A 17993-nucleotide genomic window follows, 5' to 3' on the forward strand; every position below is an offset into this window, starting at 1 on the left:
TCTACCCGTTGACAGCATTAATTGAGGAATTCTCTGGTCTCCTATAAAAGGAACAAAGTCAACCACCTCACAAGAACTTTGCACATCAAGCCTACATCAGATCGTGAGTGATTCAAGTGCTAGAATACTGAAACGAAACATTTGTATTCCTTGCATGTGCAATCTTCGTGCAGTTGTTTTTCAAGTGTGACATAGCTTCTTCAATCGTGTAGCATAGTGAGGGTTTGCGAGTGTTTGTAAAACTTCCTTGCTTGACCAAGTGTGATTTGGGGCAAGAAGGAAGTGATCCCTTCCTTGTACACATTCGATTGGTTGCAAGTCTATTCAGCTTGAAGTAACTTGGTATATAATAGTGGTGTTCAAACCTCAGTTGTGTTTGAAGCTTGGTTTGGTTCTTTACTTTTATTTACTGCTTTTATATATAAATTGTTCGTCTCTCTATCTCACTAATACCTGCGCTATTGTATTATCTTGTTCATTGGGAGGCATTTGGGAAAAAGAAAGGCTGTCTGTTCAAAAAGGTAGAATATTTATTAGCAGATTTTTGAAAGCCTAATTCACCCCCCCTCTTAGGTTGTCTTCGATCCTTACACATATCAAGAATTTTAAGGATCAGATCAGTGGCTCAAGTACTATAGAGAGTCTTCCTAATTCCTCTCATAGCTTAAGAGCACCAGAAGTTAGCCAGACTTCCAGCCGCATGCTATCAAAAAGTAAAATGCCAATAGACCATGAAGTCATGGTTGGTCTTGATGATGAGGCAGAAAAAGTAATTGAACCACTTATCTCAAGTATTATACAGAGTCTTCCTAATTCCTCTCATAGCTTAAGAGCACCAGAAGTTAGCCAGACTTCCAGCCGCATGCTATCAAAAGGTAAAATGCCAATAGCTCGTGAAATCATGGTTGGTCTTGATGATGAGGCAGCAAAAGTAATTGGACGACTTAGATGGGGATCAAAACAGGTGGAAATTGTTCCCATTGTGGGAATGGCTGGGCTTGGTAAGACAACTTTAGCCAAAAAAGTTTACAATGATAGTTCAGTAACCTGTCACTTCCACATTCGTCTTTGGTCCACTGTTTCTCAAGAATTTAACATGAAAAATGTGTTACTTCAAATTTTGTGCTCTGATGAAGAGCATTCTAGGAAGGATGAGTTTCAAAATCTGGATGAACATGCGTTGTTTGAAAAGCTCCATCAAAGGCTATTGAAGAATCGGTATCTTGTTGTTTTTGATGATGTCTGGGACATTGAGGTATGGAATGAGCTGAGAACTGCATTCCCCAATGACAAGAATGGAAGTAGAATCATCTTTACGAGTCGATTTTCTAATGTAGCTTCAGAGTTTCAAGATGGTGGAAAACCTCACTATCTTCACCCACTCAGTGAGAAAGAAAGTTTCGAATTGCTGCAGAAGAAGGTGTTTGGAGAAGAAGAAGAATGTCCTCAAGCATTGCATGAATTGGGAATGGAGATTGTCAAAAAGTGCTGGGGATTGCCATTTGCAGTTGTTGTTGTAGCTGGAGTCCTAGCAACTATAGAGCATGATATTTTGGTTTGGAAAAAGTTTGCTGAAAGTTTTACTTCAACCATGGTGTCTGGTACAGACCAGTGGAAGAAGTCATTGGAGCTCAGTTATGAGCATTTACCATATCACTTGAAGGCATGCCTGCTGTATTTTGCTGCATTTCGAGAAGATGAAAAAATTGGTGCCAAGAAGTTGATGCGTCTCTGGATTGCAGAAGGGTTTGTGGAAAAAATTGAAGGAAAGAGATCAGAGGATATTGCAGAAGAATATCTGATGGACCTAATTGGCCGAAACCTAGTTATGGTAGGTAAGAACAGATCCATTGGTGGAGTCAAAACTTGTTACATTCACGATTTGATATTTGAGTTCTGTAAGGACGAGGCGAAAGAAAAGAATTTTCTTCAGGTCCTGCGAGGATATGATGAGCTTTCTACCTTTAATGAGCCTCCCAACCTACCTCGGTTGTCCATTTGCTCCAGTGGCAAAGATTTTATGAAGTCAAAGCTATTTTGTCCATGTTTAAGTACTCTGCTATTCTTTGATGCTACTCCAGGATATAATAAGTTGAAGTTGCTTAATATCTCCTTCCTTTTTTGCATCTAAAAACATCTTAAAGTTTTGAATTTAGAGGGCATTAACCTAATGTTGAAGGAGCTTCCAGCTGAAGTTGAATCACTTCTTTGTTTGAGGTACTTAGCCCTTAGAGCTTCGGAAATGGAATTCATTCCACCATCTATAGCCAAGCTCTCACATTTGGAAACCTTTTGTCTATATTCTAATGAGGAGGTTTCATTGCCAGATAGCATCTGGAACATGAAGAAGTTGAGGCATGTATGTTTGTGGACTGGCGTTGTTATTCGTGTATCTTCCAACGACAACGTTGATGAAAACCTCTCCACTTTACCCAATTTAGACTCACTCTCTTGTTTGTGTCTTTATAAAGAGGGAGAGAACTTATTGAGAAGGATTCCCAACGTTCGCCGACTTACAATTTCCGATCGTCAGACTGGAAATGAAGTGTTTAACATGAGTCGACTAGAATGCCTAGAGTCACTCACCTGGTTGGGCTATTGCTCCTCAGGTTCATGGGAACATGTTAAGCTTTCCTTTCCCAAGAATTTGAAGAAGTTGAGTCTTAAAGCTCTGGGTCTTCCTTGTAGTAAAATGTCATTGATTGAAGAACTACCCAATCTTGAAGTCCTCAAATTAAGAGGCCGGGCAATGGTCGGCCAAAGATGGGAGCTGATGGAAGGAGGATTCCCTAAACTCAGGGTCTTGACTTTGGAAGAAGTAGAGGTTGTGGAGTGGACAGAGGCAGACCCTGACAGTGGTGATTACTTCCCGTGCCTTCAGCAATTAAATCTTAAAAGAATTTTTTATTTGGAAACGATGCCTGCTTGTTTAGGGAGTATATCTACTCTTGAAACAATTAATGTGAGATCTTGCAGAGATGGCGTCGAATCTTTAGTACGGAAAATTGAAGCAGCACAGGAATATAATAATGGAAATGAGAATTTGAAGATCATCAGCATAGGCAATATCTGGTATTTTTTTTTTTGTCATCACCATCAATTGGCTGGTAGAAATAATCATGCTTTTTATTTTTAAACAAGTTTAATTTATATTTACCATTTGGTAGCTTTTTTGTACTTCAGTTGCCTGTAATGCATGCAGGAGCACATTGAAATTGATGAACAAACAACTAATTATTGCACTATTTTTTCTCTTGATGATATCATCAGGAAGCTCTTGAGATTGTAATTGGTGGTCTGGCTTTCTTTGGTGCTTTTGTGGAAGATTGAGGTAAAAGTTGGAAAGGATCGATGGCTCTTTTCTTGTCAAGATATGGTGGAAACAATCAATGAGATTATTCAGATATTTTGCTGTTGGCCTATTTTGTGTAATTTCATTTTGCTGAATTTAATGATGGTTTTGTGCTATTTCTTTCCAAACATGTGTCAATTTGCCGTCAAGGAACTTTGTTACCTTTTTTTTTTTTTTTTTTCTATTTGAGGTTCAAACTCCATCATTTTGATAGAATTGATTAACAATTCATGATTCTTGGAAGAATATGATAGCCCAATTTGGAAACCTCTATGATCATTTCTTTTCTGCTCACAACAGGTTTACGGTAAAAATTGCAATGGGGATTGCAAAGGGCATTACGTGGCCTGATCAGGATAGAATTGGTTGATGATTTGCTAACTTTTCAGAATCACACATTTTACTTCTTCAAGTTAGAGAATTTTTGCAAAGAATGAAGTATGGGACTTAAGTTCCTTTAAGAAGGATGTCTGCAACTTGGTTTTTCTGTTGCTTGAGCTAATTGCTCGAAAGGGCATTAGTAAAATAATTGATTCTTCAAAGAGCTTTGAATGTGATATGTTTGTATGAATATTTAATTTTCCATTTTTGAATTCCACACCATTTGTTTTAGATGATATACAGAGCTAGGGATAAAATACCCAAATTGGAGAGAAAACGAGTATAAATTTCACAATTGTACAATGGGTCAATGCCTTTATTTATACGCTATGTCAAGTGAGTACAATGAATTTTGGGCTAATTAACATATAATCAAAAGAAAAAAAAATGAGATTTGGAGATTTTCAAAGTGTAAAAAAAAAAAAAAAGAGCAGCTAACTAAATTCTTCGTGATGCGTAAAAGAACCAAAAAAGTAATCTCACTCTTTCTAAATACATGAATGTGTTATGAAACAATTAAAAGTATGGATGTCCCTTTGTATTCCCAAGAGAATTAATTCTTGATTTATGACTACATTATGTATAGAAGTTACAATCCATAAATCTATTCATGTTGTGGAGAAACCGTTTCATAGGTTTTTTCATATTCTTGTAGTAGTGGGTGTTTAATAGAATTAATGTACCTTTAATCTTATAGTTCCTATATATAGAGGTACATTGACACCCTTTAAGAAGACTTTTGTATTAGTTGGAATCATAAGAATATCATTCTCCATTTCTCTACATTTTTCTCTAATATCTCCATTTATACTATAGTTGTTTATTAGTTTTACAACACGTTATCAGTACGAGTCTTTACTTTTGAGCAAAAGATGAAAACAGAGCCTCTACCTTGAGTAAAAGTGAAACAAGAGATTTTGCCCGTATTTTTTCGGCAACTTCTGTCTACTTATTGAGAAATATTTGTTATAAATACTTATATTCTGATGCATTGAATTTTGGAGATGCTATTATAGAAAATCAATTATATTTGAGGATCTACTTGTCCTTTGAAATATTTAAAGAAAAAGATTCGACCACTTGAAGATGGTCGTTCTTTAACGAAAATATTTAACCACCAGAAGATGGTCATTATTTCAAAGCCTCGTATGATAAATTTACTTATGGGTGCAAGTACATAATTCTGCTATGTTTAGAATTATTTCTTAGTTGAAAATAATATTCTCTACATATTTCTCAAATATGCTCTTGTAGTAGCAATATTAAGAGAAATTTTGAGAAGTATTTTGTACTTATTGCATACTAGTTCTAGTCCATTCCCAGAAGTGAATGCGACTAAATTTCAATTTATTAATTATGGTTGCTGTCATGACTATGATTTTGGTAAATATATATTTTACCATGACAAGAGAAAAAGTTACCACTTGAAGTGAGATAATAATGATAAGGACAAGAAAGTAAGGATCCTGAAGATAAATGTCCCGAAGTACATTTGACGAATCAAAATTATAATATCATCTTCACATGGCCAATTTCTTTAAACACCCTAAAGGTGTATGATAATTGATTTAATTAACTTTTCTTCCTGAAGAAGAAATGGATGTTAAATATTTCGGATCAAAGGATTATGGTAATGATATTTGTCCCATAAGAATTATGGTGACAATGATATGTGTCTCATTAATAAGTGCTACTATATACACTATATTCCAATGAGAAAGACAAACACAATCAGTTGTAGTGTTTAAGTGATTGAAAGCTCCAGAAGAGCCACTACTATATTTCTCCCTGTAGGAGAAAAGTTTATCATAAATAAAGCACTACTTTTTAACATGTCTCGAAAGAATTATTGAATTTGAATATCCGTCGAAATGGATATCAAATTGAGACACTAAATGAGACAATAATAGAGATCATGTTTAGAAATCAAATGAGATAAATGTTAATTATATCATAATAATTATTCGAGAGAGAAATGGTTATCGATATAGTTATCTTCATTCTCATTTAATTTATAATTATCACCTGCAGTAAATCAGAAGTTTACTGATCCCAATAGATATATGATTTGGCAAAAGTGAAAATATTTGAGAGCCGATAAATATTTATACATTTCCCCTTTATATTATATATGGCTCTAAAAGAAATTTAAAATTTATGTTGGGTATGAATCACCTTTTACGATTAAATATCGTAAAATATTGATGAGTAATCTATTGAATGATTTATTTATTCTGATGAACTACGATTCCCGACATTAGGGGGAGGAAAAAATCAATCGAAAGGAAATCATTTGAAAAATTGGATTTCCTCGATCCTCAATAATGTGAACTAGAAGTTCAAGAAATTCTTCATTTGTAGAAAGTTACATTTATCGACTTCAAAAGAGTTATTAAATCAACTATTCCTGCAGGAAATATTCTGGTTAAAATTGATGTCCCTGAAGGACATGCACAAGTGCTACAAATAAATTTGAGGTCGACCTACCTAAATAAGGTATAAATTGATTTCAAATATCTCCGGAGATTAAATGTCATGACAAAATTCAACCTCTTGAAGAGGTCGCTCCGAAAAGTCAACTCCTGAAGAGAATAAAATCATAGAAAATTTAATTGGAGCCTAATAAAATGTAGCACTTGATATTATAGAAGTTGATAAGGATCATGAATCTAGATCGGTTGATGAATGTCAGTATAGAAATGATTGGGCAAAGTGGAAAGATGCGATCCAATCTAAATTGGATTTATTGGTTAAAAGAAAAGTTTTTGGACCTGTAGTCCAAACACCTGAAGGTGTAAAACCAGTAGGATATAAATAGGTATTTGTGATAAAGAGAAATGAGAAAAAAGAAATTGTGAGGTATAAAGCAGCGCTTGTAACCCAAGGTTTTTCACAAAGGTCTAGATTTAATTATGATGAAACGTATTCACCTGTAGTGGATGCTATCACATTTAGATATCTTATGTGTTTTGCAGTACATAAAAAATTAGATATGTGTCTAATGGACGTCGTTACTGCATATTTATATGGAAATCTTGAAAATGATATTTATATGAGAATCCCCGAAGGATTCAACATGCCTGAAACATGCAAATCAAATTCTAAAGATATTTATTCTATTAAATTACAAAGTCTGTGTATGGCCTCAAATAATCTGGACGTATGTGGTATAACCGTCTCAATGAATGTTTGACTAAAAAAGGTTATACCAATAATCCAATATGTCCATGCGTTTTTATCAAAAAAAATGGATCAAAATTTGTGATAATTACTGTATATGTTGATGATCTAAATTTGATTGAAACTCCTGAAGAGATTCAAAATAGTGTTAAATATTTGAAGAAAGAATTTGAGATCAAAGATTTTGGAAAGACAAAATTTTGTCTTGGTTTACAAATTGAGCATTTGAAAAGTGAAATTTTTATCCACCAAACTGCATATACCCGGAAGGTATTAAAGCGGTTTTATATGAATAAGGCACATATATTAAGTACTCCAATGGTTGTCAGATCATTAGATCCTAATAAGGATCCTTTTAGATCGCGAAAGGAAGATGAAGAGATACTTGGTCCTGAAGTGCCATATCTCAGTGCAATTGGCGAAGAATATTGGAATGCAACGATTAAAAGATCTCAAATAATGTTTGCATCAGGGGGGAGAAATTAATACACAAGAATAGTGTACTCTTTTTCCTTCACTAGGGTTTTTGTCCCAATGGGTTTTTCCCTGGTAAGGTTTTAACGAGGCATATTCTTTGTGTAATGGACATCCAAGGGGGAGTGTTATGAAACAATTAAAAGTATGGATGTTCCTTTGTATTCCCAAGAGGATTAATTCTTGATTTATGGTTACATTATGTATAGAAGTTACAATCCATAAATCTATTCATGTAGTGGAGAAACCGTTTCATAGGTTTCTTCATATTCTTGTAGTAGTGGGTGTTTAATAGAATTGATATACCTTTAATCTTGTAGAGGTACATTGACACCCTTTAAGAAGACTTTTGTATTAGTTGGAATCATAAGAATATCATTCTCCATTTCTCTACATCTTTCTCTAATATCTCCATTTATACTATAGTTGTTTATTAGTTTTACAACAGAATGAAATTTAATTGAATAAAATAGGAATCACATTTTGCCAACATCGGGCCTAAAACAAAGGAAACACATAAACGATTAAACGTTGAAACTTCCAAAACAAACAGGAAATGCGGTTCTACGGCGTCCTAAAAAACTGGGCTCTCAGGGACGATGCGTAAGCCCATATGCTCCTTTCAAGCTGAAAAATAGACTCATTTAATGTTTACGGGACATTTTGGACTCTCTCTCACCTCAACCTACATTGTATTGATCTTGTAAGGCCCAAATTTTAGCAACTGTTTCACGTATGCATTTCTCTAGTTCCTAATCTCAACTAATGATTTGTTCTGAATACTTGTGATGAATTGATGAGAATGGACTTCAACTCGCAATCTATTTTCGCTTCTCTATTTATTGCGAATCAATGGAAAATTTCTCTTTACTACTACTTGATAACACTTTGTGCCAGTATATCAAGGCTATAAATGAGTATGTTATCTTTTTACAGAACTTCCAAAGGTTGAGATTATGGTTTTTTACAGCAAATCATGTCTCAATTAGTCTTTTATAGGTTAGGGATATTAACTGTCAGTTAATAATCTTTTCAAGTCATGCCCCACTTTCATCACACATTCTGGCTAAGGCTTAGTTAACTTTAACCAAATGAGAAAGTAAGGGTAGCAGGTAACACCAATGTGGTTCTTACCTAACGAAAAATGAACAAATTTGTCAGATTGGCCCTTCTCAACTATGAAAAGATTAATCAACTAATTGTGAATCTACAATACAAAATATGATAGAATTTGCTGACATAACTTTAGACGGATTTGGCTCCTCTCTAGTGAGTTCTTTCTTTATTTCGTATAATGCATATTTAGATATATGACACACGTCTTCAATTACTAAGAAGGGACATGGTCAATTTAAATTTGACTAATCCTAACTCTTGTTAATAAATGAAGATACGTGTCATACATCTAGATGAGTACTGCAAAAAATGAAAGAGAATCAACTAGAGATGAACCAAGTCCCGCTCCATCTCGATTGGTTTTCAATTTTGGCGCTTTTGTAGTCTGTGGATCTTTACAATACAAAATATGATTACTTTTGGTCTGTGAAGGTATTATCATTGTTTAGAGTGAAATTGCTCTGGTAAGAACATAATTGTTTTGGCAATTCTATAATTTGCTACTAAGACGTACTATCGATAAGGTTTTGTTAAGCAAATGATTTATATGTTTTGTTGGAGGAGAAAATTGATAGCAATATGAAATTTAAACAGTTAAATTTCTATGCTTTTAAATTAATTTTAAAAATTATCTTAGTACGTATTCCTAAAACAAATGCCCACTATGTGCAACGCTTATGCTCCTATGCTAATTTCATCAAAATAGATCTTATAAATTTTAGTTATAAACTTAACAATTTTCATTTGAAGTTTAAAAACACCATGTAAGATAATTTTTATAGGCTTTTCAACGGTGTTTTGTTATATGCGACCAAAAATATATTCATGACATCCTTCTTCAACGTTTTTACTCTAACCTTGTCTTTTTTTTTCAAAGACAATAATTATTGTATAATCTATTCTATCCTAGTCTTTTTTTTTGTTTGGATTGTAAATTATTTGAGATAATTTTGTGAAAAAGTACTGTAGCATTTTTTTGATGTGATGTATGTGAGATAAAAAGATGATTGAAAAATGTATTGATGATACAAGCAAATTACGGTGTGTAAATAAGGTGTAAATAAAGTAAAATAGAAGACAATCCAAACATTTAGGGAGAGGCAAACGTAATCAGCCTTGAAGCAATCAAAGAAGGATGAGGCTGATATTTATTTTGAGAGCCTGACTCAATTGCTTCTGGAGAGAAAGGGGACTCAAGCATTGAAAATAGATTCAGGATCTTCTGATGAGAAACTCTCCCTGACTTGAATTTGAAGGGAAAGGTGGGCATGACTCTGGGAGCACCTGGGTATAGGAGGATAACAAAATTTGCAGATCATGTCCCCTAGTGCGAAACCAAGCTCATCATGTGTCCTGGAGCTAAACTACCTTGTTTGGATTGCAGTTTTCTAAGAAAATATTTTTACGTTTTTCGCAAATACATTTTTCAATTATTTTTTTGATGCATACATTAAATTGCTATAATATATTTTTCAAGAAAAAACTCCAAAAAAATAGAAATCCGAGCATAACTATTTCGTATATTACAATTCTTTCAAGAGCATTTGATACACTAAACTTCTAGAGTAATTGGTACGCTAAAATTCTCATTATATAACAAGCCACATTATGATACATTTCAAATTCTCTAATGGCAGAAAACTATGGTGTGATTCGTAACAAGCCACATTATGATCAAATATGTCAAAAAAAAATTAAGAATTGAAGATCTAAATGAGAAGTATGCAATTCGTAAGGAAGAAAATATTATCTAAAGTGAAACATACTAGGCTATAGTAAGACTAGCCAAGCATACATAGGACTAAAAACTGCAACTCTGCTTGGATGGGACTGTTTTTTAAAAACTAGATTTTCAAATACAATAAAAATTTTTAAAAAATATTCTAAAAGGTAATCTAAAAATTAGTTTAAATATTTTTAAAATTTTAAAAGAAATCTCAAAATATATTCTAGAAATTCTTATACTCTTAAATATCCCAAAATATTTTTTTTGAAAATATCTCAAAATATAATCTAAAAACTCTACTACAACAAAATTTTTCAAAAATACCCCCAAAATTTTTACTCGTACTCTTTCCATGAAAATGTGCTTTACCCTTTACGCTTAGAATAAAGCTTGATAGTTGATACATGATTTGTATATATCTCAACTCATTTATTGAAGTAAAGCTTTAACTTTCATTTTGTTATATACTAGTAATTATCGAGTATCTTAATTAACTCAATTGTAAATATTTGAATGTAGATATTAAGAGAAAGTTGAAAACATATTTCGCTTTTAGAGAAAATAAGGAATTTGCTTTGCTACCTTAGCCCAATGAACTCAAAAAAGATTTTACAACATATGACCATCATTTTTTGGTGTATAAAATGTACAAACGAATATTTCTAGTTTAAAGTCTTCGTTTAAATAGAATTAATATTCTTATGGAAGAAATAGCTAGAGAAGTTAGAAATTCAAATTAGATAGAAGTATAATGTGAACAAACATATTGATTATGACATGTTTGTGTTGAAAATTGTGCCTTAAATTTAAGTGTTTTTCATCCATTTTTCCTAAGCTTCATTAATACATTCATTCCCTTTTAGATTCATTAGTAGATTCATGTATCTCTGGGAATTTACTAGTGCTTTCATATAACTTCGAAATTCATGTACTTGTAATAATGATGGTACGTGTATATTCTTGTGCCTTCACACAACACACTTGGGCACTCCCCTTCCCACAGTGTAGGAGTAGCGTAAGATAAATCTGGATGCTTAACCCAAAAAAAAATATTTGAAAACAAGAAAGAGTTTTGAAGGTGTCCTAAGGCATTTACAATGGGTTGCGCTCTTTAGAGTTAAAGAGTGCAATTCACATGCTATATCATCACTTTATTATCCTCTCTTTCATTATATTATCACTCACTGTAAATTACACTCTACATAGTATAATAGCATGGACCTATAATCAAATCAAGTATTTATCTTAATAGTTCTCAACACATATCTCATAAATAAATAATCAATTTTTTGAAACAAATTTATTAACTTTTGTTGAAATTTTTGCATTCTAAAAATTTTTTTCTTAAAAAATAATACTATTAATTTTTGAAAACTAATAGTATATATTTTTATGTATTTCAAAAATAATACATTGTTATTTTCTAAAAATAATTAGATAATTATTAAACAAATACCCAACACTTTAAAAAATTAGATAAGAGGTTAAAGAAAACAAATGATACAGTAGAAGAAATGATGGAGTGGGAGAGTAAGAAATTGAGGAAACGTTAACAATATTTATAGACAAAATTTTGAGAATTGAAAGTGAAAAAAAAAACACTGTTGCAAACTGATGAAATTGAAACAATGCTACCACTATTTTACCATTGCAAACATGTTGAAAATTGGATTCAAGGGACCACTGCAAAAGTTTTGAATAATTGGATAAAATGAAACTGTTGCAAAGCTTTGAATAATTGGACAAATTAGACCCACTCTTTCAGCTTTTTTTGCTTCAATTATGCATGTAATAGGCATTATATTCTTACCATGGGACAGTTTATAATGCAAGGGTGTAATAAAGGGTAATTGTGGATACCCCAAACAGGCCAAAACTAAATTGTACGGCTTTCGAACATCATATACTAAGCCTTTCGAACACCAAATAAAAAGTCCAAAACTTCCCCAGTTGAAAGTTGTGGTGTGTTGTGGACTTTTTCTCACTTCAGCCCACCTCTAACCGATCCTGTGTGGCCCAATAATTTTCGGCAACCTAGGTGAAGAATATTAATGGTTTTGTTATAATCATTCCAAGTCATGTACTTTCATAGTTAGGAGTTTATTCTCGTTGCCCACTATGTTGATTGTAGCACTTCACAGTTGATTATAAGTAGGGATAATTTCATAAACATCCTCTAAGGTTTTAAACAATTTCACTGAGCTACCTTGAATTATTAAAAATTGTACTTACTGCCCTTGATTTGATACATTTGGTAATCAAACCTTAGAACTAGTCAAAAATTTAAATGAACATCCTAAAATGTCCTTGGTTTATATAGTTTATATTGCTTTCCAAAACAATTGTAAAATATAAAGCATCAAATTTTCAATACCTATATTTATTATTTAATAAACAATTATTACAATAGTTTTATCACTATGGCAGGCTATTGTACATAGTGCTTTACTAGGGATACATATTCCCTGAAGGTTGGGGAAGAAAGTATTATCATAATTGTTTTAGAGTTTGTAGATTTTTGAAATGTTAGACGTATCAATAATTTAGTAGTAGTTTTAGATAGTTTCTTTTTAAATCAATGTTGTTTTTGGTGCAAAGAAAAAAAAAGATCAACAAAAAATTAGATTAGATTCAAAGTTGTCAAAAAAAAGGTCACTAATTCAACATTTGGTAATGATAACGACTAGAAGCAATATTTATAGTTTATAGTTCTGTAGTTTTACTGGTAATATGAAAAAAAAGAGGAATAAGAAGAGAAAAGAAAAAGAAAAAATAATTATAAATATCATTCTTTCTATATGCATACCCAACAAAGGGAGTTTTATTAAAATGGTAAGACTAATATTGTCATTTTAAATGGGCAAGAAAGGTAAGTGTAAGTTTTAAAATCTCAAGGGATCTCATTGAAATTGTTAGAAACCTCAGGGAAGGTTTTTGAAATTATTCCTTAAATTTAATCAAAAGAGAATGTGAAAATATTCATGGGACGTATATCAATTGACCAAGAGAAAATAGATGGAGTGTCTGGTTCAAAGAAAAAAGAATAAATACGAAATTTTGAATTCAAATCCTCTCCCACTGTATCATTTGAGTCTCCAAAAACTTGAGTAGACTTGCTCATATATAAAAAATAGAGCAAGTAAGAATCACAAGACTAGATATCGGTTACACATTGTGATGGTATCTTCTCCCATCTAAAACATTGGCCCTTAATTGAAGGCTGAAACTTGAATTAAAGAACAAGAAAAGGGATCGTCCACTAGCCATACTTGACCAGATCACTATCCGGTCAATCTGTCAAATTCTCCACATGGACCCCCTGAATGTGGAAGAAGGAATATAACAAATGTTCAGAGTCGACTTGATTTCTAATATATCCATTGTATATCGGTAACATTAATTTTGCAAGTTATCGTTTTATTGTTTATATTCATTATCTTAGAGTTTGCATTTATTATTGTAATGCATATATTTTATGATATAATTGACACTAGTAATTGTAGAAATCCCAAAATCTCTGCTTCCACAAGCCCTCAATTATTTTTTCTCATAGTTTTTACTTTGTTGGTCATGGTTGTTAATCCCCAAGATCAATGGTCATAATTATTAAAACGAGATAATTAGAAGAGAAAGTGATGAAATTTAGTGGTTTGCTGAATAAAGAAAACAATGGAAGAAAATTAGAGAGCTAGTAGCTTGAAGGTTCATTATATTTTGGTCATTTATATTGTGACGTCTCTTGGATCATTTATATTTTGATGTCTCTTTGTTTTCTATTCTTCCTAATTATAAAGTTTAACATATTAAACTGTGGATGTGACAGGGTGTCAGCCTGTGCAATAATAAATACCTGCTCAAACTAAAATTAATTTCTGTAGATAGTGGTAAGCAGGGTCGAATCCACAGGGACTGCGAGTAATTGTTTCTTTTTAAATTCACAGTGACAAGGGGGGTGTTTTTATCTCAGGGGTGACAATTTAAGCAATCCAACTAAAAGTAAAATAATAAAAATAAAATAGCCAATTAGAAATTAAAATAACAACTTACTAAAATCAAAGGATCTAGCCAAGGAATAACTTCAGCAATGGTTCACCTAATTGATCATCGATACAAAGCCAATTACAATTATTTACCAATAAATAGGTTATAACTGCCAAACAAGTGATGACAGTCAACCCCTCCTTACTGTGTCGGTGATTAAGGTACGCCCGTTAATCACTGCTCTAATTGAGAAATAATCCTAGGTACGCACATAGGATTTAATTTCCCAATTGCCTTACGTATTAGAGAAACCCTATTCTAACCAAATAACGCACTACCAGGGTTATTTCAGATTAGCCCGCGTATTCCCCTGACACAAGTCTAATTATGCCAGTTGTCACTATTTCAAGGCAATTAAACAATTACGGATTTAATACCTCAATTGACAATAGATTATTAAATTAACTAATTATCCGGATCCAAGACAATCAATTAATTAAACAATCATAAGCACTACAACCAGGGAATATGCAAATACCAATAAATAAAAGAAAAAGATAAAATTAAATCGATCTCACAATTTTTAGGCGACCCAAAGCATCCGTTGTTTCTTGACTAGAAAAAGGGATTTAGTTCATCCCTAACGAGGAACACTCACACGAAGCGGAGGGAACAATTGCAGCCTTTGCCATTGACCGGGAGAACTCAATTCGCTTCAATAAAGAAAAAGAAAGAACAAAGCTACAGCGAATGATTCATGGTTTCTCATGGTCTCTGACATACGAGAAGAAAATCACTAAGGAACGGAAAAATGGAAAAAGTCTAAGTGAAAAGCTAATCTAGAGCTACGAGAGAAAAGTCAAAAGCTAAAAAACAAGGTAGTGCTCAGTGTCTGCCATATATCAATCGTTCCTATTCTAATTGCTACTGTGCAGCGTCCGCCGCCCAGCCGAGAGAGAGAAAAGAAGACTTCGAGCCGAGAGAGAGAAAAGAAGACTTCGGCCTCCCCCTTTTAATGCTGTCTTCGGGCCAATTAACAAGAAGGGTCGCAGTTTGATATTACAAAAATGTCCCTAGATGCCTGCTACTTGAACTCTTTCTTGATAACTGTCAAATTGACACTTGTTATGGTATTTTCGTTCTACTCCCTGAAATAAATGCAAATTGCCAAAAGTGAGTAAAATCTAACAATTAATCCACATCGGGTCAGGTAATAGGGAAAAGGGAAAATCGCCAATTTAGTCCCTAAACTTTTTTTTTCTGTCGATTTAGTCCCTATACATTATTTATAGCCAATTTAATCCCTAAACTTATATTTCGATTCCAATCAAGGAGTTTCGCGGCGGCGCCACCGCATAATTTCCGTCAGCTTCCCAATCCAGCAACAAGAAGGGGTATTTTAGGAACTTCCATTCTAAAGCCTTAACCAAAATTAAAAAAAGGTGCAAACTCCACTGAAGCATTCCGCCTACAAAATTAAAAAAAGGTGCAATCTCCACTGAAGCAATTCGCCTGCAAAACAAATCATTTGCCACTAAAGCATTGCTACACTCCACCGTGAAACTGCAACATGACGGGCAATTTTCGACAATTTTTGTTTCTAGGATTATATCCTCTGTAAACCCCCACTATCCAATTTCAAATTGACATCGTCACTGCTACAACCATAGCTATTTCTCCAATGATTCTGATTCTGGATGGTCACGGCCGGCGTCGTGGTAGTGACTCCATTGGCATAGCCATAGCTGTTCCGCTGGAGAAGAAGTTGGTTTGGATCGGACCTGGGATCAAAATAATCGAATGGTTGAATATCCTTAGCCCTTGATTTGATGGATTGGGACATGAAAGCAGAATCATGGCAAGAGTCAGGAAGAAAGATTCAAAGGGCGAGAGAAGTCAAGGGGTTTATGTGGATGTCCTGGGTGGCAACTCCGTCGGTGAAGGAAGGATTGGCGGCGGCGATGGACTCCTCACGAGGACGAGAGGTGACTCCAAAGGATGAGCTGAGGCCATCATCGGCTTGAGGGTTTTGCATTTGGTTCTGTTGCATTGGTCCTTGCTTTGAAAATCCACTGCATAATTCAGCCGCATTGGGTTTCGCAGGAGATTTGGATTTTGGGTGGGTATTTCTCCATTGAATTGGGTTTTGGGTCTTTTGGGAGATTTGCATTTGGTTCTGCAGCATAATTTCCATCGCCAATTCTTTTGGGAGATTATGCTGCATTTGAAAAGCAAGGACCAAATTCAGACTCATTGGATTTTGAGAACTCAATTAAATTTGGTTTGAGCTCAATTCAGAATCTGATGGAAACTCAATTGGATTGAATTGAGCTGACTAGATTCGAAACTCCAATTCACAACATCCAAGTGAAGTCAAGAATTGAATCTTGAGTTATGAGAAACGGCAAGATTGCACCTTTTTTTAATTTTGGTTAAGGCTTTAGAATGGAAGTTCCTAAAATACCCCTTCTTGTTGCTCGATTGGGAAGCTGACAGAAATTATGCGGTGGCGCCGCCGCGAAACTCCTTGATTGGAACCGAAATATAAGTTTAGGGATTAAATTGGCTATAAATAATGTATAGGGACTAAATCGACAGAAAAAAAAAGTTTAGGGACTAAATTGGCGATTTTCCCTAGGGAAAATTAATTATAAAATAAACGATAAAATTGCAACCTATCAATTTCCCCCACACCTAAACCATGCTTGTCCTCAAGCATGATAACAGCCAACAAACCCAATGTTTGACAAAGACTATTGCCCTACCTACCATATTGCCAAGACACCAAGAAAAACATATATCAAGCATCAATAGTCAAGTCCAAGAAGCATCACTCTGGTTAGTTTCTAAACCACAAGATCCTCTAATTTCATGTTAACTAATCTAAGAAGAAGGAATAATGCATAACATTTATCAGCAAATGGTCCAACTATTAACCAAAATCTCAACATTAAATCCATAATTCGGCAAGCTGACTTTTATTACACACTAACACAACCTTCACTTTTTTTTCACATTTTTTTTTCTACTTTTCTCTCTTTTTTTTTCAATAGTAACAAAAGACTCAGTCGCTAGCCATTTGAGCCTTTTGATGCGAACTCCAACATTGGCCAGATGAAGGAACCCGGTTACTCAGCTTCTATCGCCACGTGACCACGTACTCATAGCAATTACTACTTTTTGACGCGAGAATCGACACTTTTGGTGAAGATCCCCGGTTACTAGGTAGTAAATACTAGCGGAGTACAGTCAACTCTTATTCACAGCCAAATAATACCAAAAATTCAAAATAACACAAAAATCAAAAGGAACTTTGCAACTGCTAGTCTCATTTTTAAATATGGAGAACTAAGGTTAATAACCGGACCAATTCACATGAAAATGCCAATAACCATTCCCTATGCCTAGAAAAGTTAACCAAAAATTATAAGAGTAAAACAATTATTGATATTCACCAAAGAGATGTTCTTGAATTCAACCACATTAACTTGATACATTTTTATTTTAAAAACTTGGCAAAAGCAGAAATAGAGGCAACAATCCAACATCAAACTTGGCATCACATACGAGCTAATCACTAAAAAGAAGAAAAAGAAAATGAATGAAAGACACTAGCACCATAACTGCTCCCCCCACACCTAAATCCTACATTGTCCTCAATGGAGGTAATAAAGTAATTAAAGTGAAGAAAACAATGAAACTTCCCTGTTGAACAGCTAAGGGATAGGAGGAAACAGTGGAGGGAAGCCGAGTTCTGAGACATTCTTGCCACTTGGCGGGTGA

General features: G+C 33.8%; 1 protein-coding gene across 1 annotated transcript; it reads left to right on the forward strand.

Moving 5' to 3' along the window:
* Positions 1-718: 718 nt before the first annotated feature.
* LOC140037820 (putative late blight resistance protein homolog R1B-14) lies at positions 719-2351 on the forward strand. Its single transcript, XM_072082959.1, has one exon. The coding sequence runs from the start codon at positions 719-721 to the stop codon at positions 2129-2131; it is 1413 nt and encodes a 470-aa protein (XP_071939060.1). The 3' UTR covers positions 2132-2351.
* The last annotated feature ends 15642 nt before the right edge of the window (positions 2352-17993 follow it).

Source organism: Coffea arabica, chromosome 3c, assembly GCF_036785885.1.
Source record: "Coffea arabica cultivar ET-39 chromosome 3c, Coffea Arabica ET-39 HiFi, whole genome shotgun sequence".
Taxonomy (NCBI): domain Eukaryota; kingdom Viridiplantae; phylum Streptophyta; class Magnoliopsida; order Gentianales; family Rubiaceae; genus Coffea; species Coffea arabica.

Bases quoted from the DNA above. Each gene is read 5' to 3' on its own strand.
- LOC140037820 (XM_072082959.1), top strand. From the start codon at position 719: ATGCCAATAGACCATGAAGTCATGGTTGGTCTTGATGATGAGGCAGAA.